Source organism: Falco rusticolus, chromosome 1, assembly GCF_015220075.1.
Source record: "Falco rusticolus isolate bFalRus1 chromosome 1, bFalRus1.pri, whole genome shotgun sequence".
NCBI classification, from domain to species: domain Eukaryota; kingdom Metazoa; phylum Chordata; class Aves; order Falconiformes; family Falconidae; genus Falco; species Falco rusticolus.
In genome coordinates, this window is record NC_051187.1 from 31,334,202 (window position 1) to 31,361,277 (window position 27,076).

General features: G+C 45.6%; 1 protein-coding gene across 1 annotated transcript in view; it reads left to right on the forward strand.

The window, feature by feature from the left end:
• The first annotated feature begins 23 nt into the window (after positions 1-23).
• Positions 24-27,076, forward strand: part of SETD1B (SET domain containing 1B, histone lysine methyltransferase) — a 53,636-nt gene continuing 26,583 nt past the window's right edge. The window contains exons 1-6 of the mRNA XM_037375471.1: positions 24-337; positions 673-827; positions 1,279-1,377; positions 1,891-2,161; positions 4,959-5,071; positions 7,828-9,003. Of these exons, the coding sequence (XP_037231368.1) occupies positions 265-337; positions 673-827; positions 1,279-1,377; positions 1,891-2,161; positions 4,959-5,071; positions 7,828-9,003 (1,887 nt within the window). The 5' untranslated portion in view covers positions 24-264. The remainder of the gene's footprint in view (positions 338-672; positions 828-1,278; positions 1,378-1,890; positions 2,162-4,958; positions 5,072-7,827; positions 9,004-27,076) is intronic.

The following is a 27,076-nucleotide window of genomic DNA, read 5'->3' on the forward strand; positions in this document are numbered from 1 at the left end:
CGGCGGCGGCGGGCGGCCGCGGGCCGGGGGCTGCGCCGCGCGGCCGCCGTGAATGTGCAGGCGGCGGAGGGCGGTTAGGCGTTCGCGGCGCTCGCAGCGGTGTATTGTGGGAGGCCGCCGCCGCCAGCAGCGAGCACACACAATATGTGGTGGCTCGCAAAAACGGGAGGCAGGAGCCTGGCGGCCAGCCCGCGCCGGTAACCGGCCCCATGTGAGACGGGAGCTCGCCTTTCGCCGCCCGGAGACGATCGGCCGCCGAGCGCGATGTCTTTCCGAGAGATCAAGGCGGGGGAAAAAGCCAAGCACCCTGAAGATCATGGCAAAAAGCAGAGTTCAAGTGAGATTGGGTCTTTTTTATTATTATTTTTATTTTTTTTCTTCCTCCTCTCCTCCTCCTCCTCCCTCTCTGCCTCTTGTCTGGCTGGGGTGGAGGGGGGACCCGGCTGGCGATTCCCCCATTTTAGGGCTCGCTTCGCGGTGGATTTCCTTTCTGCCTGGGTGTGTAGAGCAGGCGGCTCGTTTAAAAAAAAAAACAAAACCAAAAAACAAAAAACCCACCCAAACCGAAGAGGTCTTTGTTGAATGTTTTGTTTTAACTTTATGGTTTTCCGTGGATTTTTTTTTTCCCTTTTCCCCTTCCCCCTTTCCTTCCCCCCCTACCCCCCCGTCCAGGTTGGATCAACGGAATGGAGAACAGCACGCAAGCCAGCACTTCTGTCGAGAAAAGAAATCACCATTGGAGAAGTTACAAGTTGATTATTGACCCGGCTCTGAAAAAAGGACAGCACAAACTCTACCGTTACGATGGGCAACATTTCAGCATGCCTGTGAGTGAAGGCGGGGGTCGGGGTCGGAGGGGGTGTCGTGGGTTTCCCCCATTGTGTTTTGCCCCCCCGCCGACTCCGTTTTACCGGCGGTTTTGGGAGGTGGGGGTCCCTCCGGGTCGTGGTAATCCCTGCCATAGCACATGTGTGTAGGAGAGGGGTTCGGGGGGGACACACACAGCCACCAAAGTTACCGCCACCTGACACTGTGTATTCAACTGTCAGGAGCCCGAGGAGCCCAAACCTGCAGCTTTATTTCTGTGTTTCCAATCTGTGTGCATTTCTCAGCAGTATTGCAATTTGACACGTGTGTGTATATGTGTGTGTGCGTGCTTTCCCCTTCCCTTGAGACAGCCTGTGCTTTCTTGGGGTTTATTTTTTCTTTTATTTGTGTTTTAAATTTCAAGCCCTGTTATTGCTGGTTTTGTGCTCTCTCTCCTCCTCCTCCTCCCAGAACTCGGGAATCGCTCCTGTGGATTGTGTCAGGGATCCCAGAATAGGGCGAATATGGACCAAAACTAAGGAGTTGGAGCTGTCTGTCCCCAAATTCAAGGTACTGCCCTGACTTTTGGGTTTAGCTCTGTGTTCTTGTTTATCTGGGAGTGAAGCTTCAGTTTCAAGTAGTTTAATGGACCGTTTAAATGACAGTCATATTCCTATTAACATTATTATTTGGCAGACTGTTTAACAACAATCTTCTTTTATAAAGATAACGAGAAATCAATGTGTCTGCCTAACGAGATCACTTGAAGGTTTTGGAGCTGTGTCTTGGGGGCTTCTCGGGTAGGGGGGCGGTGGAGGGGGCCTCTCTGCTGACGGTACAGCTCGAAATACATGTCTGTAGCCCGGAAAGGAGCCAGTTTCAATGAATGGCTGCAGCGGCAGAGGCTCTGCTCAGCTCCGGGGTTCATCCCAGAGCCTTGGAGGCAATTTTTTTTCCCCCCAAAGTTTGCAGGATGCTTTAACCGTCTCCCTCCTGTGTCATCCTTACGCCCTCTCCCAGGCTCGTTAACAATGATAATTTTTTTTATCATGTCCCCCTCTCCGTCCTTGTGCCCGTTTCCAGATTGATGAATTTTACGTGGGGCCAGTGCCTCCCAAGCAGGTCACCTTTGCCAAGCTGAATGACAACATCCGTGAAAACTTTTTGACCGACATGTGCAAGAAATATGGTGAAGTGGAAGAGGTGGAGATTCTGTACAACCCCAAGAACAAGAAGCACCTGGGCATCGCCAAAGTGATCTTTGCCACTGTTAAGGGAGCCCGGGAGGCCGTCCAGCACCTTCACAACACATCTGTCATGGGCAACATCATCCACGTGGAGCTGGATACAAAAGGTGAGGGGGCACATTTTGGCCCCGTGCGTTTGGGGTTTGCAGTGCCCCTCTCCTAAAACGAGAGAGTGTTGCAGACCATAAAGACCCGGTGATTAAAAATACGAAGGGAGTGCTCCAGTTCCCCCTTCGAGCGGGTCTGGTTTCTGGGCCCTTTGCAAGTCACGTGGAGCCAAATGTGTTGTCTGTTGCTAGGAGACAGCCCTGTAATTTGCAAAATGCTGCCATCCTGCCCGTGTCCCCTGCCTGGTCCCCTGCTCTCTGCCCTTGGAGCCCTCCCGTGCACCCACCTCCTTGTCCCAGGCTGCCCACCTCCTGGGGCTGCCGGACCCCATGGCACCTGGTTTTTGCAAACTTTGGATTTTTGGGCAAACCTTGGGGGGGTTACCGGGACCCACATCTCTGTGTTCTGGCGGTGGCAGCAGCAGGGCTGGGTGCTGTCCTCTGCGTGCCTGGCATTTCATTGATACTTAGCAGCAAACTGGAAGCTGGCAGCAAAAGAGTGCACACGCAGCACTTGTCAGTGTGTGTGCGAGTGTGTAAGTGTGAGACTGTCTCTTAAAGTGACAGGAGCTCTGAGTCCGGGAGGTATCCAACTCTCAGCCCCAGACCCAAGCCCTAGGGAGCCCAATAAAGCCTCTGGAAGTATGAAAGCATTGCATTTCACTGCTTTGTCTTTTCTCTTTCCTCCAAGTGTGCTAGTGGAGGGCTTTGCTAAAAAAATGCTTCTGAATTTTAGAAAACGTCTAAAGCTGAGGTGGTGTTGATCGGTTGCTGCTTGTACTTCTTCATTCCAAACATGGCATTTCTAGTTTAAAACTGGCTTGCTGCACTCTTTCATGGGAAGAGGACATTGTTAACACTGTTTGCTTAAAAACGTGGGTGTTTTTGTTCTGTATTAAAAGGTTTCAACAATTTAGTGCACAAGCTATATGGCAGTTGGTGTGCTACATGTGGTAAGAGGGTATAATAGGATGTTTATTGACAGTGATCACTGGTAGGAGAAAAATCACAGTAGTAGTAATATAATAGTTTGTATTGTGAGCTAAGCTTGACCTTACATATGTATACTTTGAAATTCTAGTATCATTAATGTTTGCAGACAGGCTTCTCCTGCTTACTTTGAAATTCAAAGGTAAAAATTACATTTAAGAACAAATTAACCATTTGGAGGTTTAATAATGGAAGCTAAAGCAGGCTCATAAGTAATGGATGTCTTAATGAGAGGCATTTTAAACAAGCTGATTGTACTACATTCCTACTTGTTCTCCATTTTTATAAACTACTCGGCAAGTCTTGAACAGGCAGCTGTTCAAGAAAGTTAGCTGTGCATCAGGGAAATGAGGGGGTTTTATGCTTCTGTTTCTTGGGAGAAGACATTGCAGTCTTAGTTTCAAATTGCATTTTTGTTTTGTTTGCCAGCTGTATACGGGTTTTTTTTCCATTGTTGCATCTCTTTCATTCTGAAAGAGTGAAACTGTCAGTGTGCTATAATCTGTCACAATCAAGTAAAAAATGTTGTTCCTAAAATAGCATCAGCAGGTTAGGATGTTCTTAAAATATATATACATAGTTTTCAACACTTCTTTCTAGTATTCAGCTTTTAAAGAGAATGAAAGGTTGGTCAAAAACTTTATTTTCATAGTCTAGCAAAACAAATATTAGGAGCAAAGGTGTCATTTTATCTGTCTGGCCAGAGCACAGGCCTGGGAATCTGGAACTAATAAATCCAGTCTTCTCATCTAAGACAGGCTAGTTTAAAGCAGCTTCTCTGCCTCAGTTTATCTACAGAATGGACACATTGAATCTGTCCTTAGAGAAGATAGGTGGGAATCACTTCACATTCATAAACCTCTTTGAAAATGAAATTGTAACTTTTACTGCATTATACTGGGGATCCAGGAAGAATTCTGAAACTTTGTAGCAATTACTGTATATTTACTTAAGCAAGCCTAGCACTTCTATATCCATGGCATTGTAGTCGTATGTGGGGGCGGTGTGTGTTAATATTTCAAGTATCTCTTCAAGCTCTTGTAGTGAAGAGATCTATTTTGTCATGACTTTAATTGAAATAAATCAGTTTACATAGTTGAGGATATGGCTCAAGACTTTGTGAAATGAGATTTGATAACCAAATAACCTCATCTGCAGCATTTATTCAAGCTTTTCTGTTACACGGAATTGTGCTAAGGGGTGCTTTGCTTTCACATTGCACAGAGTGATTCACAGGGAGTTTTATTCTTCGAAGGATGCCACTGAGCACACCTTAAACCAGGGAAGGGAAAAAAGGATCAGTAAGTGTCTTTTTGGAAAAGCAGCATTAATGATTTTGTCCTCGGCATTCCCATGCATCATGTTTGCATTAGTAACAGCCAGTTTCTAGCAAGGTGTGTTGGGAGAGCTTTCTGAAGCGGCTCTGGGTCTTGGCAGAGGCTTGTCCCTTGGGTGAGAGTTTCACTTCTCAAATCTGAAAGCTATTTGCTTGGTGCTTTGGAGAGGAGGGAAACTGCTGTTCTCCAGAAAGCATGGTAAAGAGCAGAGCTGCCAAGCAGGCTGAGAAAAGGAAAAGGATTTTAGAAACCTCCTTGTCTTGGCTGCAGAAGGGAGTATCTGACTTCACTTGCCCAGCAGATGATTTTAAAATGATCCTTGTGAGCCTCAGGGGTGATTCCTGCTCCTCAGTTGCACAGATGCAGCGGGCTGGGAGTGGTAGCAGGGTCGTGCAGGTGTCAAGAATATGTATTTTTACATAGACTGTGGTGTTTGTGTTTAACCAACTCTTCCATTGTGGTCTGTGCAGGTGAAACCCGCATGCGATTCTACGAACTGCTTGTTAATGGTCTTTACACTCCTCAGACCCTTCCTGTAGGCACCGAACAGGATGTATCACCAACTGTGAATGAAACTCTCCAGGTATGTTTGCTTGGCTTTTTTTTTAAGAATAACTTTCTAGAAAATTCAAAACAAATGCATCATCAACGTTAGTGTTTTAACACTTTTAATTTAGCCCCCTTTTTTTTTTGTCTTGTCGTAGTTTCAGTGGATGTTACTAATTCATATTTAAATATAACTTGCTCATAATTGCCATAGCAAATGTAACTCTGCGAATGCAGTGCATGTGGCTAATCCGTATGCCGGTGTCTGCATAGATGGTAAGTGCTTTTTGTCTTTCTGAATGAAGAATGCCTACAGAACCGACAGTATGTGCCCTATTAACATTAGAAATTCCTGCAGTTTGGAGTGGATCAGATCTGTCCCTGAGATGAGATTATTCCCTTGAAGTCAGGGGGAATGATTTACAGTGGTACATTTGACCTAGTGTCTGCAGTATGTAATCCTTAGTGTGTATGTTCTTCAGCCTTGCTTAAAGGCTAAAAGATGGAAGGTGTCTGTGAATAGTGGCATCAATTTTCCAGAATCTTAATAAGTCACTGGAATGAGTTGTTAATAAAAGCAGTGGACAGAATTTCTGAGGGCTTCTGGTGTCTCTCGGTACTTAGGGTACGATTCTCTGAATGGCTTTGTACATTTACTTGCTCCCTTGTGAACCCCACTAGGATGAGGGGGAAGTGAAGCCTGTTCGTGTGAAGTCATCAGCCCTCTTGGGTTTTCTAAATGTACTTTGGCTCCCGATTGTGGCTTAGGAACCCACTTTAAGGCATCACATTTGAAAGAGATTTGGCAGAGATATTTTTTTTTCCCTCCTCTCTGTTTCTCTGCAGTCTTACGACTTCTTAAAATGCCATAATTTCATTAATTCTGTGATCAGATGTTTTCAGGACAGGTGAGAGCTGTACATTGAATGTGAAAATCCTGTTGGTCTGCAAAAACAAAATTCTCCTCTTCTCCCACCAACCACTCCAACTGCAACAAGGCAAAAAACACAGTATCCTTTTAACAAAATCATAAAGAGGCTGGTTCTTCCTTACCTCCCAGCAAGGTGTTTTTAAAGACAGGAGGGAGGCAAGTAATGATTTTTCTGGGAGCCCCACTGTGAGCAAGGCCTGGCTTTTCATTTTTGCCGGTTACACATCTCAAAAAAAACCATGGACTGATTGGTTCATACTCCTTTTTCAAGGTCCACAGCAAACCATTTAATTGATGGTATCCCCCAAAGTGGTCCCTGCTGTAATTCTCTTAAAGATTGTTTCTCTAGTTACTGTGTTCATGTATTATATATTATATTATTATCCTGAATAGATTTCCTCCCCCTGCCCCGCCAGTTACCACCAAAATTATTACTTTGTGGGTAACTTCAACTGTTTGCATCATGTTCTTGTCACTAGCATTGCCCAGCAAACTTGTTTGCTGTTGTATCTTAGTGAAATACACCTGATACTTGCTTTCCCCCTCATGCAGAGCAGCAAAGACCTGACAGTTCTGTGAGCCGCAATCCCTGCCTCCAGGCCATATCCAAATCCCACTGAAAAACAACCCTCATCACATCTACACCAAAGGTGCAGAGATGTGCATTTTAGCAAGAGGCACATGGCTGGTTCCTGACCCTTCCTATAGGTTTAAGAACAGCTGAGGAAGAAACTCCTGATGTCCATGTGGTCATGGTCTCTAGGGGGTCACACCAAGAGCAAGTCCATGCTATTGAGTGGGTGAGGTGCGTGTGGGCATAGCTGGGAGGTGAGAACTCAGCTTGAGTTTGATGGTGCTGGCGTGTTACAAGCAGGTCGTTTTAAGGGTTTCTTTACCTACCAGTGCTTGTGAGAGGAGCAGCCTGCCTGTAGTCTCACCAGTTCGCTATCCTGGTGTGCTTTTGGGGAGCTGGAGCTCAGTCCAGCCTCTTTTGCTACCAGGAGGGTTCTCGCTGAGCTCTTGCTTTGCATTATGGAAAATTGATTTTGGCGCTGATGATTAGTGTGGCACTGTTATGACTCAGCAGAGTCTGAGTTGGAGCAGGGCTGCTCCTAGAAACCCCCTGAATGTGCCTATGAAGTGAGTTGCAGAGCCATTACTTTGCTGCTCTGTAGGCTTGTAGGGTTTCAGTTTCAAATGCCATAATCAGTAGTGCTCTACCTGAGCGTTTGCCTGTGACAAGGGGTTTAAAAAGGTGTTTCTGGCAGTTGAGAACTTTTTTGTGCTTTTTATATGCGTAGTCTTCTCCCTTGTTGTTATAGATGAATGTTTGATGGGTCAGCTCCCTCAGCTGGACCAACACAGAGCCCTGCTGCTTAGGTTTGGTTGCAGGACTGGCACTTTGCTGATTTGTATGGTTTGATTTGTTCACAAAAGAAGACAAATGGATAATTTAATGTCTTGGAATTTTCTTAATTATCATTCCTATTTGCAAATTAGACAAGCCTTATGTAGTTGATAAGTTGAAACTCTTAGCTAAAAGAATTGTGTAAGGCTCCTGTTCACCTGATGCTCTTGGGTATAGCTTTTAAGGAATACTGTTGTATCTGCCTTCTTCCTCCTCTTATAGACAAGTACCACTTTGCTTGCCTTTTTCTTTTAAATGAAAGGGGCCTGTTAATAATGGATAATGATTTGTGTTTTCAGGGATGCTGTAACCTTTTTTGTTTGTTTGCTTGTTTCTCCCATGGACATCTGTGCAAACTCCTGGGTACTCAGCTCCTCTGAAAACCAAGCAGATTAGACAAGTAATTTTTTAAAAGTGTGTGTTTAGGTGTTTTTTCTCTCTTCTGCTTTTATAGTTGACGGATTCCCTGAAGCGCCTGAAAGACAGTAACCTTTCTTCTGCGGGATCATCTGTTACCCCAAACAGCAGCACACCGTTTTCCCATGACACAGCCTATTCCAGCTGTCGGCAAGATACCCCAAACTCGTACAGCCAGTTTACCCCACAGTCCCAAGGAACACCTCATACCCCACGGTTAGGGACGCCGTTTTCCCAGGATTCCACCTATTCTAGTCGTCAGACGACACCTGTGTACCATTTTGGGCAGGACAGTGGGTACAAACCCAGGAGACACGAAACAAAATTTACAGACGCCTACAACCGTCGACCAGGACATCACTATGTTCATAACTCAGCAGGTGTTTACCGAGGGACAGAGCATCAGTTTAGTACATACAAATCCCATCAGCAGGAGCCAGTTCAGTTCTCTCACACTCCTCCCCTGAGCCACTCTAGTTCTTCGAGCTACAAATCTGCCTTTTCTCCCTACCAAGCACCAGCTGTATTTCCCCAATCTGATGAGCAGCAGTTTCCCCAAACTTCCAGGGAAACTGAGTACCGAAGACCTGCGCCACCTCCTACTGAGATGGTTGTTGAAAGCAGCGCTGCCACTAACATCGATTTTGTCCCAGTGAAGGAGAAACAGGAGGAGCCTCCGCCCTTGCCCGCTTCGAACACTGCTCCTGAACCGAGCACAGCATCCTTCTCTCAGACTCCAGAGAGAAGCGAGACCCCTGGCACCCCCACTATGGAGTCTGAAATGCAGCATAACAGTTTAGACTCAAGGATTGAGATGCTCTTAAAAGAGCAGAGAACAAAGTTACCCTTTCTTAACGAGCATGACTCGGATAATGAGATCCGAATGGAAGGTAGCCCTATTTCCTCTTCTTCTTCCCAGCTTTCTCCCATCCCAATGTACGGTTCAAACTCTCAGCCTGGTTACAGAGGTCAGACGCCCTCCTCACGCCCTTCCAGCACAGGCTTGGAGGACATTAGCCCCACGCCATTACCTGACTCTGACGATGACGAGCCCATCCCTGGGACGGCTCCTCTGAGTCAGAATTCCCGGGGGACATCAGAGGCCAGCATGACTCCCATTGATCAGCTAAGCAGGACCTCCAAAATTGAGACCTCGGAGGCTAAAGAAATGGTGCCTGGTGACCAGACTCCAACATCAGAAAAAATGGATGAGGTAAGTGAGCTGGAACTGAGTTACGAAGCTCCATGCATATCTCTAGAGCTGGACAGGGTGGGGAATTGTACTTTTCTTTTAGTGTTGTTAGAGCATAGGGTGTCTGGTGGTTTTTTTCTGTTACTCAAGGCAGCTGGAAATGAGTTAGACGTGACACAAAGTGATGGTCTTAATCAACTTGCCAGTCTCCAGCTTTCCTTGTTTATAATAGCAGCCTGCTGCAATTTATAGCTTCGGGAGAGCTCAAGGACTGCACGAGCCATGGACGCTTGGCCAGTGCTTGTGCTGTGTGAATGTCCTGAGTGTCGATGGACACTTAAGCCACTAGAGGAGTTAACTGAGCGCTTTCTGCCATGGCTTTGGTCCCTGAGCATGGGTGTGCATGTATGCACACATTTGCTTAATGGGGCTTTCATGTTACACTGAAGTATTGAATGTATACTTTGTTTGATAGCTCTCCAGCTATTTATACCATCTGGTTTGAATGGGAGACAGTTGCTGGGTTTTAATACTTGCTTTGCACAGTTGAAAGGGGGAGGTAGTTGGCTTGTGGGGGATGTGCTCCACTGAGTCTTCCAATAATAGAGTGGAGCTTGCTGCCTCTGCTGGGGCATTTGTGGCTGAAGGGACAGCGAGAGCTTAACAGTGTGGAATGGTGCCAGCAGACAGAGAAATTACGTTGCATGGTGTGTCTGTTTGGGAGGTCTGTTGCAACAAATGTGAGTATCGCTGCAGTAGATGTGTTGGTTCTCTTCTGTTGTGTCAAGGAACAGTCAAAATACAGATCTTGGCAAATGCCAGACCCTTTTTCTCCTCAGTATTTATAATAGTCATGCCAGCAGATGAAACTGCTGTCCCTAGTGTGCATGAACTCTGCAGTAAGGGGACTTCAGCCATCCAAGAAGGCTGGTCTTTTGTAAGTGTCCCGAGTGTGGGAGATCAGTTTAATTTCTCATGAAAGTTTGCTGGGGTTAAGCTGGCAGAGTGGATTTCCCTCCAGTGGTCTACAGTTGTGACATTTTCACCCGAGAAGTGGCTGCATTTTAGGAGAGGAGGAGCTGCTCCTGTAGCTGTGGGCTTTGCAGAGTGCTTAACTGGAGGAAAACCACTGCAGCAGTAAGGTAGTGCAGGTCTCAGTGCTAAATAGAAAAAAAAATAATTGTAACTGTACTGGATATTTTGTGTTTTCTACATGCCTTTCCAAACCTGCTTGTCCTTGCAGTTGCCAGTTTATAGAAATGATTCAGCTGCTTGAGGTCTCTCATTCATCATTTAGCCTGGCCTAGGCTCCCCTCTTGGGAGGCAAGTCCCTGGCCGGTGGGACCTGATGATGTATTAATTAGGAATGGAATTTTTGATTGCTTGAGCTGGGTCTGGCAGGCTTAAGAGGGGATAACTCTCAGTTTGTTTAAAAAAAAGCACAAGGAAGGCATCCCTCATCTAAAAAAAACACATGAGGAAGGCTTCCCTCATCTCCTTGCCATTCTGGGCTTGTATCTGCTGTCCTTGCTCTCATGCAAGTGGGTTGCAGCCAGTTCTGAGCATATTTAGGAAGATGAATGAATGCCAGCACGGTATGTGGGGTCAGGCACTTTGGGTAGCTGACATCAGCCTTGGGGGACTGGCTGGAATGTTATATTTGTGGGTTGCAATATGGGGCAGAAGTGTGCTGACGTTGAAGCCCATGTTAAGTCTTTGTCTCCCCTTAATGAGATGCTGGTGTCAGAAGTTCGCGCTTGTGGTTCTGTGATACAAAGTGATATAAATGTCTCTATCCTCTGCAGAAGTCAGAAAGGTGGTAGCAGGGTCTCGGTGCAGGTCATTGCTGCCTTAATTGTCTCCTCCCCTCAAAGAAGTTTGATGTTTGTTGTTGGAGCTGTTTATGCAACCCTCCTCTTGGTTACAAATCACACTAAGCTATTCTGGCATGTTGGAAAAGTTGCCTGCGCCTTTCATTGCTCCTTCTGATGCACAAAAAAACATCTCCATGTGTTTTTGCTTCCTTCCCCCGCCCTTCTTCCCCCCAAGTTTTTTGCTTTAGAAAAAGGCTCTCCTGGCTTCCCTCTCTTTTGCTGAAGAAGCAGAGCTGAACAGTGACTTAACATAGGCTGAAATTTGAGCTGCAGCTTTCCAACTGAGTTAGAGAGGGGCATTGACTCTGTCTAAGGGCTGGAAAGCTGAACCTCCAGCTTCAGCCTATTGTGATACCGCTATTCAACTTCCAGTCGTTCAGAGAATCCTCCAGCAAAACAGAAGGAAGGCAGATCCCGAGTATTTCTAGTGACTGTGTGGCGTGGGGAGCAGAGCAGCAATGGTATGTTAGTGTAGGGAGGTCTCCTTAAGAATCATAAGGAAGCAATAAAGCGTAGAGTTTGAACTTCTTATTTACTTCATATTTGGCTCTTCAAGGGTCAGAGCAGCCCCAGGCCAGCTCTCTTAGAACGGGTGCTCTAGCTGGGAAAATCTCAGGACTCATAAGGATGCCAGCAAAGTTGCAGGGAGGATTTTCCTGAGACAATAGGTGCTTTTCAAGGACCTACTCCTGTTTCCTGTCAAAACAAGCATGATCTTTGTCAATGATCGCCAGTATGGTAACATTTGTTCCATAGGTGAAGCGCTGTCAGATTGTCAGGCAAGTTAACCACCCCAGACTTGCCATAAATAAAGGAGGTACAGCCAAGCCCCAGCAATTGCTCTGATTTGTCATGCAAGACCCCGGAGTTTGGTTTCAAGATCCGGTATGATACTCCTAAGCCAGAGCTTGGCAGGGAGTTCGGGTGTGGGAGGGGAAAGGCTGTGCATCTGTCTGCAACACCTAACTACGACTAACCTCAGAGCACTGATTATGGTTTGCAGAGAAAGTCCTGCTGAGCTTAGCCAAGGGACGAGCACTGAGAGGTGGAAAAGAGTGGGATGTGGGCAGTACGAGGTAAGAGGAGGAAAGGGATCCTTTGCAAACAAACAACACTACCTGTCAGCCAGGGCAACAAGGCAGAGAGGGCTTTTTCAATAAACTTAGAAGATGGCAAGGAAAGGAAACAGCTGAGCTGCTTTGTTATTTTAGGAAAATTTTTGAGGATAGCAATATACAAGCTTTCCTTCCTATGTTCTTGAGAGATAACAAGGAAAGAATTGTAATTATTTTTTTCACAGGATCTTTGCTGTTTCAGAAGTGCAAAGGTTGAGTAAGTACAGTTTGATGTTTTGACATCCCATTTGAGCCAGGTCTTGTTGCTTTGCTTGTTACAGGAAGAGGCCTTGCCTGTGTGTGCTGGGGAGGGTGACAGGATTGTAACAAGTCACTTTGTTGTATATTGATGATGCCTTTCATGTTTCAGCTCATGAACGTTTTAGTTTGTGTGTGTAGCCAGTGTGTACTAGGAAGACCGTATGACTGACAATAGTATTCTTTGAGATTTATAAATACAGAGGTACATTTTAATTGTGGGATCAAGACTCCTGTCTTCCTGGTAGTTTGGCTAAGCGCCTAGTTACTGTGATGGGAGGGGTGCTTTAAAAATGCCAAAGATAATCATAAAAGTGAAGATCCTGAAACATGAATGAGGTGAGAGCAGTTCTTGTGCTTGCTGTGAGTTTTAGCAAATGGTTTGGGGAGCAAACTGGAAGTCACACAGTGCACAGCAGCCCTAGAGGCCATGAAAGCTGCTGCTGTCACCAGCACCTCTCAGTGTTTGTCGGCTGTTGCAAATGTTTTTGATGCTGAGCTGCCTCTTACAGGACAGCATCAGCATCCTTGTGACAAGCTGTGTGTGTGTGTACAGCAGATCCTCTCACGGTTACCCAGGGAGAATTTCTGTGCTTACACGTAGATGAGGTGGGTCAGGCCCAGTCCTGCAGTGAGCTCTGCTGAAGTCCCTGAGGTTACATCTGGGCTGAATTTGCACTTCATGTTGAAGTATCTTCGGGTTCTTGTGTGGTCACGGCCAGAACTGGAAGAAATTTATGCTGAAGTGTCATATTGTCTCTCTGGAGCCTTAGCAGGATGCGATGATATTCTCCTCAAGACACTGCATCGTGCCTTGTGCTGCTCTGTGCTGCAGCATCCCGTACGGACTGGGCTGTGTTTCAGTAGCTGGTAAATGATTCCCCTTTCCTACAGAGCGAAGTTCAACCTTTTAGTGGTCACGAGCACCTGTGAGAGAAAGCAGTGCCCCGATGCTGTCCAGGCAGCGAGAGGAGCTGCAGGGGGTTTCTCTGCCAGCAGTACCTGCAGTGGTTGCCCCAGGAGCAGTTGATGCCCCTTGGAGTTGTGCTGTGCAGGAGCAGGTCAGTCTCTGGCTGAAACAGGATGCTCTGCTCCTGCACCCTGTTCCCACCTGTGGGTTGTGTGGGTTCAGAGGCAGCCCCATGTTCCTGGGACATTGACAGTGGGTTAGAGGGAGCCTCCTAAAGATGAACCCAAACACACTCAACTGGGGGATGTTTCTGGGCTGGAGAGTGCAGAAGTGATTTATTCAAGGTAAATGAACATTAAGGTTGAGAAGGTAGAGTCGTAAGAGCCAGGAAATTTGATACCTTGGTTTCCACAGTAACTGTGCAAGAGCCCTTATGCCCATAAGTAGCTGTTATGTATGTATAATATATATGGGTACACCTGGGATCCAATTTACAGCTAGAGTGGGATTCATCATTTCTGGAGGGAGATGGGGGGAGTACGTGTGGGGAATGGTTGTTCTGAATGTATTTTTTTAATTGAAGAAGGGAGAAAAACCCAAGAGCTGTGATTTATGCCCAGTCTCATAAACACTTTTTCAAATTTTCCTGCCTCCTGAGCTCTTGTGAATGTGATCATGCCTGACAGAACCGGTTCCTAATGGAAACTCAAAAAATAGGTATACGTTATGATCACGAATTTCCAGAAATGTAGCCAGCCAATGCCCAGGCAGCAAAGATTTGGATGACTGCTGTGGTTTTATATGTGAATTACACCAGCCATGTTAAACCTGTGAAATTAAAATGAGTGAGCTGCTTAAACTGTGGGTTCAGTTCTGCCCTCTGACCCATGCACAGCAGCAGTGAGAAGCCACAGGGACTTCAGGGGATCTTGTGGAGTTCAAGCTTGCTCAGAAAAGAAAGGCAGCACACAAATCCCTCAAAAGGTGATTTAAATGCGACACTACACTGGACCCTTTTGAGAGCTCAGAGATCTGTTCAGCCTCCATGTCCAGCGGAGGGAGCACACTGGGGCAGGACTGCAGCCCTGCATCATCCTGGGGATGCTCAGGGCTGAGAGTCGGTTCCTATATAACCTGGTCAAGACCAAGGTAAGGATGTCCTGGCTCCCAAAGCAGTGGAAATGCAGGAGGATATTGTTACGTTACCTCTTTTTCCAGAGCTGATACTTGAAGACCACAGGCAGGGACTGCTTCCTTTACATCTGATTCACTTACCACATGAAAACCTGCTGCTCCTGCAGAAATGTACACAAAGTAGGGAAGTTGCTTTGTGTTTGCTAAGTTGTATTTTACTTTTGACTTTTTGTATTCGGCTCCAGAGTGCTTGCAAGGCAGGTGGTTAGCAGAGCAGAGGGCTGGACCAGCCAGATGTGTTCAGTATAGGAAACAGTGAGAGGTAACAAGCCTGGTGTGGTTTTTGCAGTCACTTTTTCAGAGCAGAATTGCATAGGATTCACCTGGTGTTCCTGGTCATGCACCCCCCTCATATGTGTATGCTCATGGCGGGGGGAGGGGGGGAACTAAACAGAGAAACACCTGACTGTTTGTGGTTTGGGTTTGTTGGATACCTGACAGCTTCAGTAGAATGAGAGAACATGCCTCTTGTTGATAACAGCACTAGAAATGGTGAAATGCTCTGGAGTGTAACTGAAAAATAGAAAGCAGGCTGTGGTTGGGAGGCCGAGTGGTTCTTTCACTCTCTTTATACCAGGCCAAGACTTTGAGGCTTTTGCATTTTGCATACCTAATAGAGATGACATTGCCGTCCCTTTTTATAAATCAGTTGTGACTATACTCTTGCCACTAGCTCAGTTTGTTCCCTACTTTGCCACCAGTGACTTTCTGTAAATTTTCAGTTCTTGGTGGACTGGGTATGTATAATTGAATCTCTTGTTAATAGGTAGAGCACTACCTATTTTGTGTTTATGTAATCTATAGATGCTCTGCTGCACTGGAAACTTAGATCCAAATTACAATGTTTAACCAGAGCATATAGCTTATGGCAGAATAATATTTGCAAGTCTGAGCTCTGCAGACCATTTACAGTTAGAGCGCCCTTGGCATCTTCTTTTTGCTGCTTACAGAGTTCTTCCTATTCTTTTCAACACTTGTGTTTTAGCAGTGATGATATCGAATGTTCAGATGTCATAAATGCAGGCTGTGAAGCCTCACATTGAAATGACACGTTTTCCTTGCAGTTTCTCCAACCCATTATCATTCTAGTTGTGTTTCACATCTGATGGTTGTGAAAAGTGACCAAGGGAGAATGCAGATAAGTTACTGGATGGCAGCGTGTGTTGCAACATGCAGTGACACTGAGAAAATGTGCCAGTGTTTAGGTAATCAGTAGAAACATTGAGAAAATAATTGCTGTTAGCATATTGTGCTAGCAGCCGCCAGAACAGCACTAATTTCTGGGTCTGATTGTGAAGAAGACGGAGCAGCCGCTGTGTTCTATATGTGGCTGTGTCTGACACAGAGCAGTGAACAGACGAGCACTTATTCAAATTTTTGCTGGCTGTTGCCTTTCCTGGAGTCCTCTAAATAGATACAGTTCACCAGTAGAACGGTTTTTCCGTATACATCAATTTTGAGTCCCATGACTTTGCCAGCCCCCTTCTATTGCTTTTAATTTTCGGTTTGGGGTACTTGTTTGTACCTAGTGAAGATGGGGCAAAACTCAAAACGAAACCTGTGAGTTCGTTAACTCTGCTCATCACGTACCTGCCCACGAGGGCTCCTTTGACCCAGACGTGTTACTGCTGTCTCAGGATTTATTATGAAAGTGCAGAGCTTGCTTTTGGAAATGCCCATTCATCATGATAAAAAGATAGCTCAGATTTTTCAGCTTGTTTAAAAACAAAGTCTTTAAAAAGAAAAAAAGGTAAAAAAAAAAAAGTCTTTAAAAATGTTTTTTATTTGTTTAAAATAAAGCCAGTGACTGCTTTTGCAAGGTTCCAGTGGTGCAGACAGGCATGGTGAGGTCAAGATGCATGTAAAATAGCAAGATGGCAAACTGGGGTTTCTAATTTCTCCCCAGGTTGGAATAGGTTCACTCCTCTGGGTGTTGCAAAAGTATTGCTTCAGGAGCAGTTTGAGTAAAGGAAGTTGTTCGCGGCTTGGGCTCCAGCAATCGCTCTTTGCATAGAGGGCACTGTGCGTGCTGCGCAGGCACAGCGCAGGGAGGAAGCGAAACTGCTGCTCGAACTCAAAGCTGGGAGAGTTCTAATGGTTTGGAGGGTTTGGTTGCAAAAGGGTCTGAGAGCTGTAGCAGAACTTCCAGTTTTCACTCATTGAGACTTGGGTGCTTTGACTCAGGTGCTTTTGAGTGGCATTTGGATTTGTTGGCTGCTCTGAATGTGTGGGTTTGTGGAGTATGTGTTTATGTGGAGCTGATAACTGTGTACTAAGTGCAATTTATTGCACACCTTTGACCACCTCACCTGCGTTTTGCCTAATCTCTCTTTCTCCATATCAGGCAGTAAGTCAGGGAGGTCGTAAGGAAAAAGGCTGTGAGAATGGTGAGGAGGGGAGGAAGAGGAGAAGCAGAGATGGTCTCACCAGGGTCCAGTCCTTCCCATCTTTCCCCTTTGCTTGCATCTTGAAGCATTCAGGGTGGGATGTCCTCGGGCTCACCACTGCCCAGATTTCCTGTATCAATGAGTGCAATGGCATGGAGCCTTAGGAAAAAGAGGGCTGAGGATTGTGCAGGTTGGGTGGTGTGGAAGAAGGGCTGGGTTTGGTTTTTCGTGGGGTTGAAATGGCCCTTTGCTGGCCTGATCAAGGAATTGGTTGTTTGCTGGTTTTGTTGATGATGTGGAGTGTGAATTGCTTTCTTATATCCAGATTTTTCCCAAAAGAGCTGTTTTGCAGTGAGCGATACAGTTTTGTGCTTACGTCCAAGTGGTGTGCCTTCGTGCCACTATGCAGGATTAACGTGCATTGCCCATGTTGGGGAGGTGTTCCCTCTGGAGCCTGGGGAGGGATTGCTGAAGTAGGCAGCATCTTTCCAGGTTTCCCTTCTCCTGGAGGAGCTTGTTATTTCTGGTGCCTTGTGTGTCCCAGGCAAAAAAAAAAAATAGTTCAGGTGATAGTGTTATTTGATGGAAGCAGGAGCTGGTTTTAATGTTGGTGCTTGGCTCTGGGGACACTTTCCCAATCCAGTCCTTGTTGCTAAGTGGTTGCCAAATGTGGCATTTTGGTCCGCAGATGTGGCTGGGAGTTTCCAGTGCAGATAATTGAAATACTGTCTTTGAAGGACGCAAATAAATGCGAGCAACTGTTATCATGGTGCTACAAGTATTTTGCACTTGTCTGGGAAAAAAATTACTTGGAAAATATGAAAATCCTTAGTACTGCATAAAATTATTCAAATTACAGTAAAACATGAAGGGCAATCTACTGGTTGAATACATGCCATGGAGATGTGTGTGAAAGGATGCATTTTGACAAGAGAATCTCAGTGAATTTCTTTGCTTTTTAATACAATGTCAGGTGGGATGCATCTCCCAAAATAAATTGGAAAAGTGGTAACAGCACATGGTTTTGCAAACTTGAGGTGTATTCGAGGTCAGTGAGAGCTGGCAGGAAGACAGTGTGAGTTTGGTGACAAAAGGCAGCCCTGATGGAGACCTGATGCTGGGATTGCTTTTAAATTTGCTGGGAGCAGGGAGCACCCAGCCTAGCTGCAAGACACCAGAACTAAGCCGTGATCCCTGCTGGGTTGGATGCTCAGACTTCAGCTTGAGGAAATCTTGTTGTATGACTCTGTCTTGGCTCGTTGCTGGGGTGCATGTGCTCCAAAAGGGCTGTGGCACAAGGCTGCAGTTAGGGAGGTGCTTTTTGGCATGGCTGTTGTGGGTGCACAGTCCTTTGGGGGAATGCCAGTTGGCTTTTGCAGCCCAGCTCGGGAGGCTGTGTATTGCTCTGGGGTTGTGGAGAGAGGGGGGGAGGCAGGCGAGGGAGACATGAGGAACTGCACTGGTGGGTTTGCACTGTTTTGGGGGGGTTAACCACTGTGCGGTAGGTGCAGCTTGCACATGGCCTCTGTCTTTGCTCTGGAAGGTTTTGTGTGGGTCTGCTCTCAGTGTCCAAGCTGAAGAAAACCTGAGCTTTACATAGTACCATGCCTTTAATAAAAACTAAAAATCAAAAGGGCAGCTCAATAGTGGTCTCTAAACTTCTGAGTTGGGATGGCGATGGTGTGAGGACTAGATTTTATTGCAAGTGAATTGGGGGCTAAACATACAAACTGAGTTGTGAGAAGGATGAATGTTGAACCCATGTTATGACCAAGTTTTTGAAGTATTTTTACCATTTTGACTGAGCTCTAATATCAAGAGTATCGCACGGTGTAACTCTGTTCTTACTGAGGCACAACCTTAGTATCACATCCAGTGAGATGTATTGATCATGGTATGTGGTATAAATAAGCAGTGCCATGTGGCTCTGGTGCTTCAAAAGGTGCTGAGGATAAACCATCCTAAGCAAAAAACTATTATTTGCAAACCACCAAGCCAGCTGTTCCTGTACAACTGCTAAAAAAAAAAATAATAATAAATGCCTGTGCCTTCCAGCTGGTCACCTGAATCAGCAACTGCATGAGCACAGAGCTGTGTTTGGCTGGTTTTGTGTCTTTCTCACAACTGTTTCACACAGCTCTTTAAATGAGTAACCTGCCTTTCCAAGAGTTCATATGTAAGTTCAAACTAATGAACCAATCTAATGGGAAAGCTGCTTTAAAAAATAAAAATGACCGCTGTGTGACTGAGAGTGGTTTAGTATGTCTGCTCAGGTACGGAGAGATGCTGTGCTGCGGTGTGCTTCTGTGGGGCTTTGCACTCATCATTTTGCCAAAGCTCTTTAAAGCAAGCATTAAAGAAGTGAGTAAAGCTGTCACCAACATGGGGAGGCCTGAAAGAGCCTGAGGGCTGGGGTGGTTGGTCCGAGGAGCAGAGAGCGTGGGGGACCTGCCACTGGTGGCTGCTGCTGAAGGGTTCTGCCCATGTGCCTGCAGCCCTTCTGCTTGAGCGGTCATCTGTAGTAGCGCTTGATTATGGTTTTGCTGCAAGAGAGAACGGAAAGAGACTTTGGACTAACCCATGAGTAAGCAAGGAAAAGGCAGGTCTTTACCTTTCCTTGGTTGTCTGTGGTGTTGGGGGTTATTTCTTCTAGGTTGCTGAAAGACCTTCAGTGGGAGGTCAGAGCAGTCAGTGCTGTGCAGAAACCCCACCAACAGCCAGGATGTATGCAGTGGTGCTCCCCTGGGGTCTCTCTGCTACTCATGACCATCAGATTAGGACACGATCATGTTCAGTAGTTGTTGGTGGACCCGTCTTCCACAAACATCTAATCATTTCTTAAACCCATCTGCACTTCTGAGTCTTTGTAGTATCCTGTGGCAATGAGGTGCATAGCTGAATTTTGCTCTAGATGAAAAGTATTTCCATGTGTTTGTTTTCAACCTCCTGCTTGTTAATTAGGCGACAGGTGGGAAAATCAGCGTACTTTACCTCTTGTCTTTTTTTTTTTTTTTAATATTTTATGCCTGCACAAATGGCCGTGGGAATGCAGCCCAGCCGTGGGGTATTTCCACTCTGGTAATTTAGAACAGTTGTGGTTACACAATTTATTTTGCATATAGTAGGGATAGTTTAATAGCAGAAGTTTGGTATCTTCTAGAAGGCCATGAGAAATGTCATGTCTTGCACAGAGATTATTTTTGTTAAGGAATCAGTCAACAGTTGGCAACCACAAGGGTTGTGTTTCCATCACCCAAGAGAAGTGGTATGGGGAAAAAGTTGCCTTTCCCTCACTGAGCAGGTTTCGGAGAGGGACAACTTGGAAGGTGTTTCTGGCTGGATATTGCTTTAGGCTTTGTCTTAGAGCGAGGAAGATTTTTATTGTTTTAATGAACATGTTATGTACTTCAGCAGATGTGCTTGATTCTCTCCTTTCTGACTGCACTTAGTTGAATCAGAATACAGCAAGAGAAGGAAAATCTAAGCAGGAAATAAAGCGGTGAAAAAATAAAGATGCCTCCAGAGAGAAGATCCGTAAGAGAAGAGAAATGTTACCAAAGGGGAAGTGTTTGTTGCTGGCCTCACCCTTACTTTTGAGGAAGAGCATCTGTACTCAGCTGCTTTAGCTGTTTGAAATAGGCTCCTTGGAGTGAAGCGTCACCGGCGGTCTAGCTGGGTTTTAATGCATCGACGGCACTTTGCTGGGAAGGACTTGTTAGCTTGTGTTGTAATGCTCAGAAAATGAGTGGAGCCTGCTAAGCTCATTAGGGTGCCAGTCATCATTTGTGGCCACTGCTGCAAAGGGCTCGCAGTCTGGCCGAAGCCAGTTAGAGGTGTTTTTGTCCTGTGAGCCTTTCATTCCCCGGGGTCATTCTGTACTGCTTCTTCCCAGCTGGCCTGGAGCACTTGCACCACCTGCGGTGGGGGCTTCATCCGAAGTGGTTAATGCTTTTTGTCAGACGGTCAAGATCAGATGGACTGGCTGAATGGTCTTCTGCAGTAGCTTTGCTGGGGATTTCAGAAACACAGCAGAGATCCTGTTGTCCTCTCTTGGGATGATGACAGTGGCTGTCTCCAGAACCGGAGGCCACAGATTTTTTTATTTGAAAACATACTGTATTGCCACCGTGACTGCAGTCAGGATGCTAATGAGGTCCGGAAGACCTTATTAACACAGTGTTCCTTCTTTCATGCTTTCGTACTACTTCTTGAATAGCTGGTACTGGGATAGAAGAGAGCTGCTGGGAGGAGAGTAGTGCTGTGTCTGTGTGACCTCCCGGGCCAACAGTGGAGGACTCATGAAATCTCAGCAAAACTGTTCAGGAAAGGGAAAGGCTCACATAAAAATCAGGACTTTAACTCTTTCCTTTTGTTTGTTCCACACTTTCTGGAAAGTAAAAGCTGTACTTTGGAAAAGGCTTGTTTGGAAGGGGCTGTTCTAAGCTACCTCCATCAGCTGTGGGCTACAGGTTCCTGGGTTTTCTTGTGCGTGCCAAAAAGAAGTTAGTCCTCTTTGCTTCCCAGCCACTTGAGCAGATCAGGACAGTGCCCTAGAAATTCAGGACAAGATAAGCTCAAACTCTGAGAGAGGGGAGGGAGAAGCCAGGCTCATTATTTGAGATGCCTCTTGAGAAGGAAGGCAAGTGTCTGAACTGCTGCCTCAGGATATGCTAATGGCACCTGGGTCTGAGAGCAGACGGCAGCCAGCAGAAGAGCATTAAAAGATGATACTGATGCATGATCTAACAAAAACTCCTCTTGTTTTTCTTTTGTCTGTTGTCCTTCAAGACCTTGATTCCTACATTTCTGCCCTCCCTTCTGAGGAGACTCAACGTTGCATGGTTTGCATTGCAGGCATCCAGGTCTTACAAATGAAACTGCTGTTGTCCTAACTGGAAGTGCAGGGAGCACTGAAAATGCTGCCATAACTGTAATAGCCACGTGATTTCAGATACTCGAGGGTATAGTAGTAGTATGTAAAAGGGGAAGACTATCAAACTGTCCTAGTTCTGCTGATTAGAAGTTGTTCAAATAAAGTATGTGTACAACCTAGTCTTCAATAGGCTGATATCAGCTGGGAAGCTAGACTGTTTTCAAAGCTTATCTGCTTGCTTATCACCTTGTTGGTAGCAAGATCTGAATTCATGGCTTCATTTGACCTAAGGTTTAATTATGAGGGTAAGCTCAGGGGATGGCATACGAGCTCCTGCCTGGCACTGAACTGTAAGGTATCTGTGTACTCTGCACATGCAGTTACTGCTTTTTCTTGTTTTGTTTTATTTATAGGTGGACTCTGATCTAGTATTGCCAATTCCCTTTATCTTTGATTGTAAAGTACCTTCTGCTCTCTAGAAATGAGGGTGCATTTCTGCACGCCGGTGTGAAGAACAGAATGGAGCAATTCAGAATCATTTGGGAAATGAATTCTCCATATACAGTGGGATTTCTCCAAAATTCCATGGTTTGCTTTGCATCTTTAGGGAGGGAGATGCTGCCTCAAGCTCTGCATCTTTTGTGTGTGGACAGACCTTAGAATAATATCTACTGATAATAGCTGAGATGGCAGAAAATGACAGAGAAGCCTATTGCATGCTTACTGCTGCCTTTCTCTTTTTCAGAGAGACTGTTTAGTTCCTCTGTTGGATTTGGCTGGTTTGTTCCCAGGACTCTGCACCACTGAACCTGGTGTCTGAAAAGGGCTTTACCTGGGTAAAGCCAGTCTGGCTGTATGAAAGTCTTTGGGAGAAGCAGAGAACATTCCCTGACTAATTTATCTGTAGGGGGTATTTTCTTGCCACTCTACCATCCTTTTATGCATGACTTAGCTTCCCAGTCGACTAAAGCCTTTGAAGTTAGATTGCAAATAGCTCTTCAGCTATCCCTTCCCCCCATCTGAAATAGGGAAACCAGAACAACCATTGCTGTGGAAAGAGCCTGCCTTGTTACATGGCTCCCCAATGTTAACACCCCTCTCTCTTTTCCACCTTCCTTTTCCTTACCTCCTCCTCCCCCCATAAAGAAACCTTTTTTCCCCCTTAATAAGATCTACTTAAGACTTGAGGGAAAAGGCCATGGTTCCATAAGATGGTAAATCCAATTTTAGGGTGTTTCATATGTGATGAAAAACACTATGGTCGCATGACACAGCCCCTGAATTGGCACACATTCGCCCTGCCAGTTCGGATTTGTTCACATAATGCAGAAGGGACGACTGTCCAGGCAAGCTTTGCATTGGGGCACGCATGGGCTGCCCAGGCATCCCTGATCTTGGGCTGGGGGCCAGTGACTCCCCCGCCTCATACTCTCACTGTATTTTGTGATCTGTCCAGTTGTATGTTCATGTTTGTCTCCGCTCAAATCTATGCGGTCAGGGGGTCTGGAAGTCTCTGCATTGATGAATGTGGACCTAAAGGATGTTATGTTAGCCTGCATGCTTCCTAGAGCTGTCTGCAGGCACCAGTGAGTCTCTTGTGCATGCTGGAAGCCCAGGGGCAATATCTGGCATCTCCAAATAGCTCTTCTTCAGCGATCTTGCCAACAGGAGCAGTGTAACTGCATCATATGCCATGAAGCTTGCAGTTCAGAGCCTCCTTTCCCTTTCAGAAGAGAGAAAGATCTGAATTAAGCCACCCCTTTTGTGGAAGGTAACACACTTGCTAAAAAACAGAGCAACCCCCTTGGCAAGTTATTGCCCTCTTTGCCAGTTTACCTCTTCAGGCTTTCTGCTGAGGCAAATCTGGCAGATGTTCATCCACTGACTTAATTTATGGCTCTGATGATTGCTGCCCTAGGAAGCTCTTGCAGTGGGCTCTTGACAGTCATGTTGAAAACTGAAGTGTGGTGCTCTCTTGGCAAGAGAATGGATTTTTGAAACTACTGAACATTGGTGGAGTCTTCTCCCCTTGAGATCACATTCTCAAGTTGTCTTGTTTCTGAATCAGTGAAGATCTGGTTACCTCCGACCACTAACGGCACTGCATTTGCTTCCCATCTCTGTCCTCTGCTTCTTGTAGAATTATCTGTCCTTCCTTGGATTGCTTGCTAACTAAAAGAAGGGTTTTATCTCATGGTAATGCATAGAGGCTCCTGAATGGGTGCTTCTTACTCCAGAATGCATCTCAACTTTTGGAAAGAAGAATCCATGCCCTGTTTGATACAGCCACTGGAGAGTCTATGTACAGTCAAGCAAAAATAGCCTGAACTCCTGTTCAATTGTTGCATTAATTTTCTTTTATTTTTTGGTTTTGTCATGGACCATTTCATGGCCTATGTCTAACATTCAGGGGCTTTGCTTTGGGAAATACTGATTGAAGCTACTGTTCCGTTCCTTTCCTTGGAGACACTGATGTTATTCCACTGTCCTGCAGGGAAAAGGCAGAGGATAATCCCCTCTGGAGTCTGAAATGGTGCACTGAAGTGTCGAGACCCATCTCTGATGCTCAGTGCATCAGAGGGCCTGCAGGAAACTGGCAGTGCAGTTTTACGTAAGTCTGGGATGCTGTCTTTGGCACTTCTGCCCATCATACAGGAGTAATTTCAGCTCTTTTTGTCATCTTAATTCACTAGATTTTCTAATGATGGCAAGGACCATTGGGCAGCCTTCCAGCTCTCCATCTGTCCTTAAAAACACAAGTTGATTTACTTATATTTCTAGTGTCAAGAAACATTGGAAGTGAGAGAGGAGACCTTTTCCCTTTGTAAGTGTTAGCTCTGTGTGCCTCCCCCTCTTGAGCCTTTCCTGCCGTGTGCTGAAAGCCCAGGTGAGTTCCTTCCTTGCATCCTTCCAAATCCCAGCTTGTGGCATCTCCCCATGTACAGGATGGTCTAATTAGGGACCAGCACCTGAGGCAGCACATTGGGAGATGCAAACAGGCACCATGGTGGCATTTCCTCACCCCTGTCCCCCTGTTCTGGGACTGATGGGGACGTCTGGGGAATTCTCCCTCTATCCTTCTGTGGTCTGAAGTATCAACTTAAAAGTTCCCTTTTGACATTAGAAGAAAAAAAGAAAGTGGTGTAAGTTCGGCTGGTGTTTACCGTGCTGTATGTTTACAATGAGTACTTCAATATTATTGTCACTTGTTTTACTCGTTGTGCAGCCCTGTAGGCGTGGGGAGAATTGTCTGTGCCAAAGCAGCACTGCAGGTAAAAACGAGACCAAAACACAAGCTGAACCAATAGAGTGTATGTGTCAGGTAGGATATTGGCATCTTAAGAGCTTGAATTCTCTTTTTCAAGTAGCAAAAGATACTTTCGCAATTGATAATGAAGAAACCAAAACACCCAAGTAACATCTCTCCTTCTGGGAGAAATCCCTGCTCCATTGCAGCTTTTTTGGTGCCCCATTTTGTGGGACACAGCAGTGAGTCCATTGCCCTGATCTGTGTTTTGCTCTGCTTTGTTTACAACCTTTGCCTGCGAGTTAGATTTGCAAAGTGCTGTATAAATATATAGCTATATAAAAATCTTGCAGTCTTCAGCTCTTGAGGTAGAAATACATGTTGCTGACGATATTTATAATCACTGATCTGTAATGTTAATCTTTCAATTTGCCTGTTACTGAGCCGGGCATTTTATTATAGTACAAATACACCTGAAAGCTGTCCCAATTAAAAGCTGCTGTGATTGCAATTGCTTGCTCTGACAGTAGCAGGAGGATGGGTACTCTCTTAGATGCCCAAAGGAGGAGGCAGTAAACAAACTTCAGCGTAGATCCAGCTGCAGTGGTGGTGTGCTGGCTGACATGGGCCACCACGGGTGCTGGTGACAGCACAGTTATCTGGACAGGCTTGAAAGCTCACCTGGGAAGATGCAGGCAGCTCTGTGGGGTTTTTTTTTTTTGCTGCTGTAGCTAAACTGCTGGCAAACCAGCTTGAGTAGCTCTGCCCTCCCGTATTCCCCTTCTACAACACCAGCAAAGTACCACCCTTGTGTGTGTTCTTTCAGAGGGAGATAACTATAATTATAGTTAGCAAAGTAAAAATATTTGCATGTATTGTAACTACAGTGCTGAGTCTGCCTTGTTCATGCCTGACACCGTGAGGTGTGAATGCTTAGCATGGTCCCTCTGCCATGTCATCGTGCCCGAGTGTTGTACTCCCAGTAAGCAAAGAGGGCAGTTCAGAGGCCTGGCTCCTCTTCACGTGCTTTGCCCAGAACATGGGGAACCTGCAGGCTTTTCTTTAGCTAAAAGCAGATTGAAAATGAACTTGGGAATACCTCTGAAGCCCTCACTTTGCTCCAATATGTAGGTTTTGAACAGCCAGAGGTATTTCACTCTGTTAGCAAAGTGAATGGTGGGATTCTGTGGGCCTGAGTTGAATGTGTTGGTTTGTTTTTTTTTAAAGGAGCTTTTCACTGAAATTGTGGCTTTGAGGAAGAGTTGCAGGTGGCTGGTGTGCATCTTCAGGCTTCCTTTTTGTTCTGGGTGATGGCGTAAAAAATGTGGCAGGTTTGAAATGTCTCGTTCTCTTTAATATGCTCTGCTGAAGGAGTCTGGGAAGGGAGTTGTGCATTAGAGAATTTGGGCTATTTTCACCCTGGGATCACAGTGTATCGCACTAGGGCTGTTTCTTTTGTCAAACGCAGAGCGTGGGCAGCGAGGAGTGCGGCCTGAGCTCAGTGTGGGGAAGCAGCCACAGCTGGGGAATAGGAAGTTAGAGGGACCTGGAGTCTGTTCTCGGCTCTGTCAGCGCCTTGGTGTGCAACCTGTTTGGTCAGTTGTCCTCTCCCCCTCACGTCCGAAGGGTTTTCTTTCCCTACTTTTTTGTAAGGATAAATGTGAGACTTGCTCACGTGCGAATTTTTTAGACCCTTGGATGGACTTAATCCAAAACCAAGTGATGACTGTTTGACCAGGTGATGAAAACTTTTTATCCAAGAGCCACTTCTGATTTTAATTCTAGCTTTATTGAAAAGCTGCTTCTTAACATTTTATATGGCAAAGATGTGCAGTATTTAAATACAGAGTTTTTGAAGTTTCAGGGCTTAAAGAGTAAATTTTGTTGTTCTTTCTGGTTTCTGCGAGTGCAAGTTACAGCAGGCTTAAAGGTTTGCTACTTCTTGCAAGCATGGGATGCTTCACTTTGTTAAAACTAATGACCTTGCACTGTGCAGCATGCCATTGATCCTGCATTTCATTATTTTGATGCACCAGAGCTCAGCCAGGCTATGTCAGAGTAGTTGCTACATTCAGTGATAGAAGTTCCCTACCTCAAATATAAGCAACTTGGTACCCAGCAGAAGATTTAAGGGTACCCAGCAGAAGATTTAAGTGAAATTAGCTGTAAGCTGATGGTATTCAAGATGCATGTTGAAATTCTGAGTAAATTCTTTATCAGATGGCCTTTTTAAAAG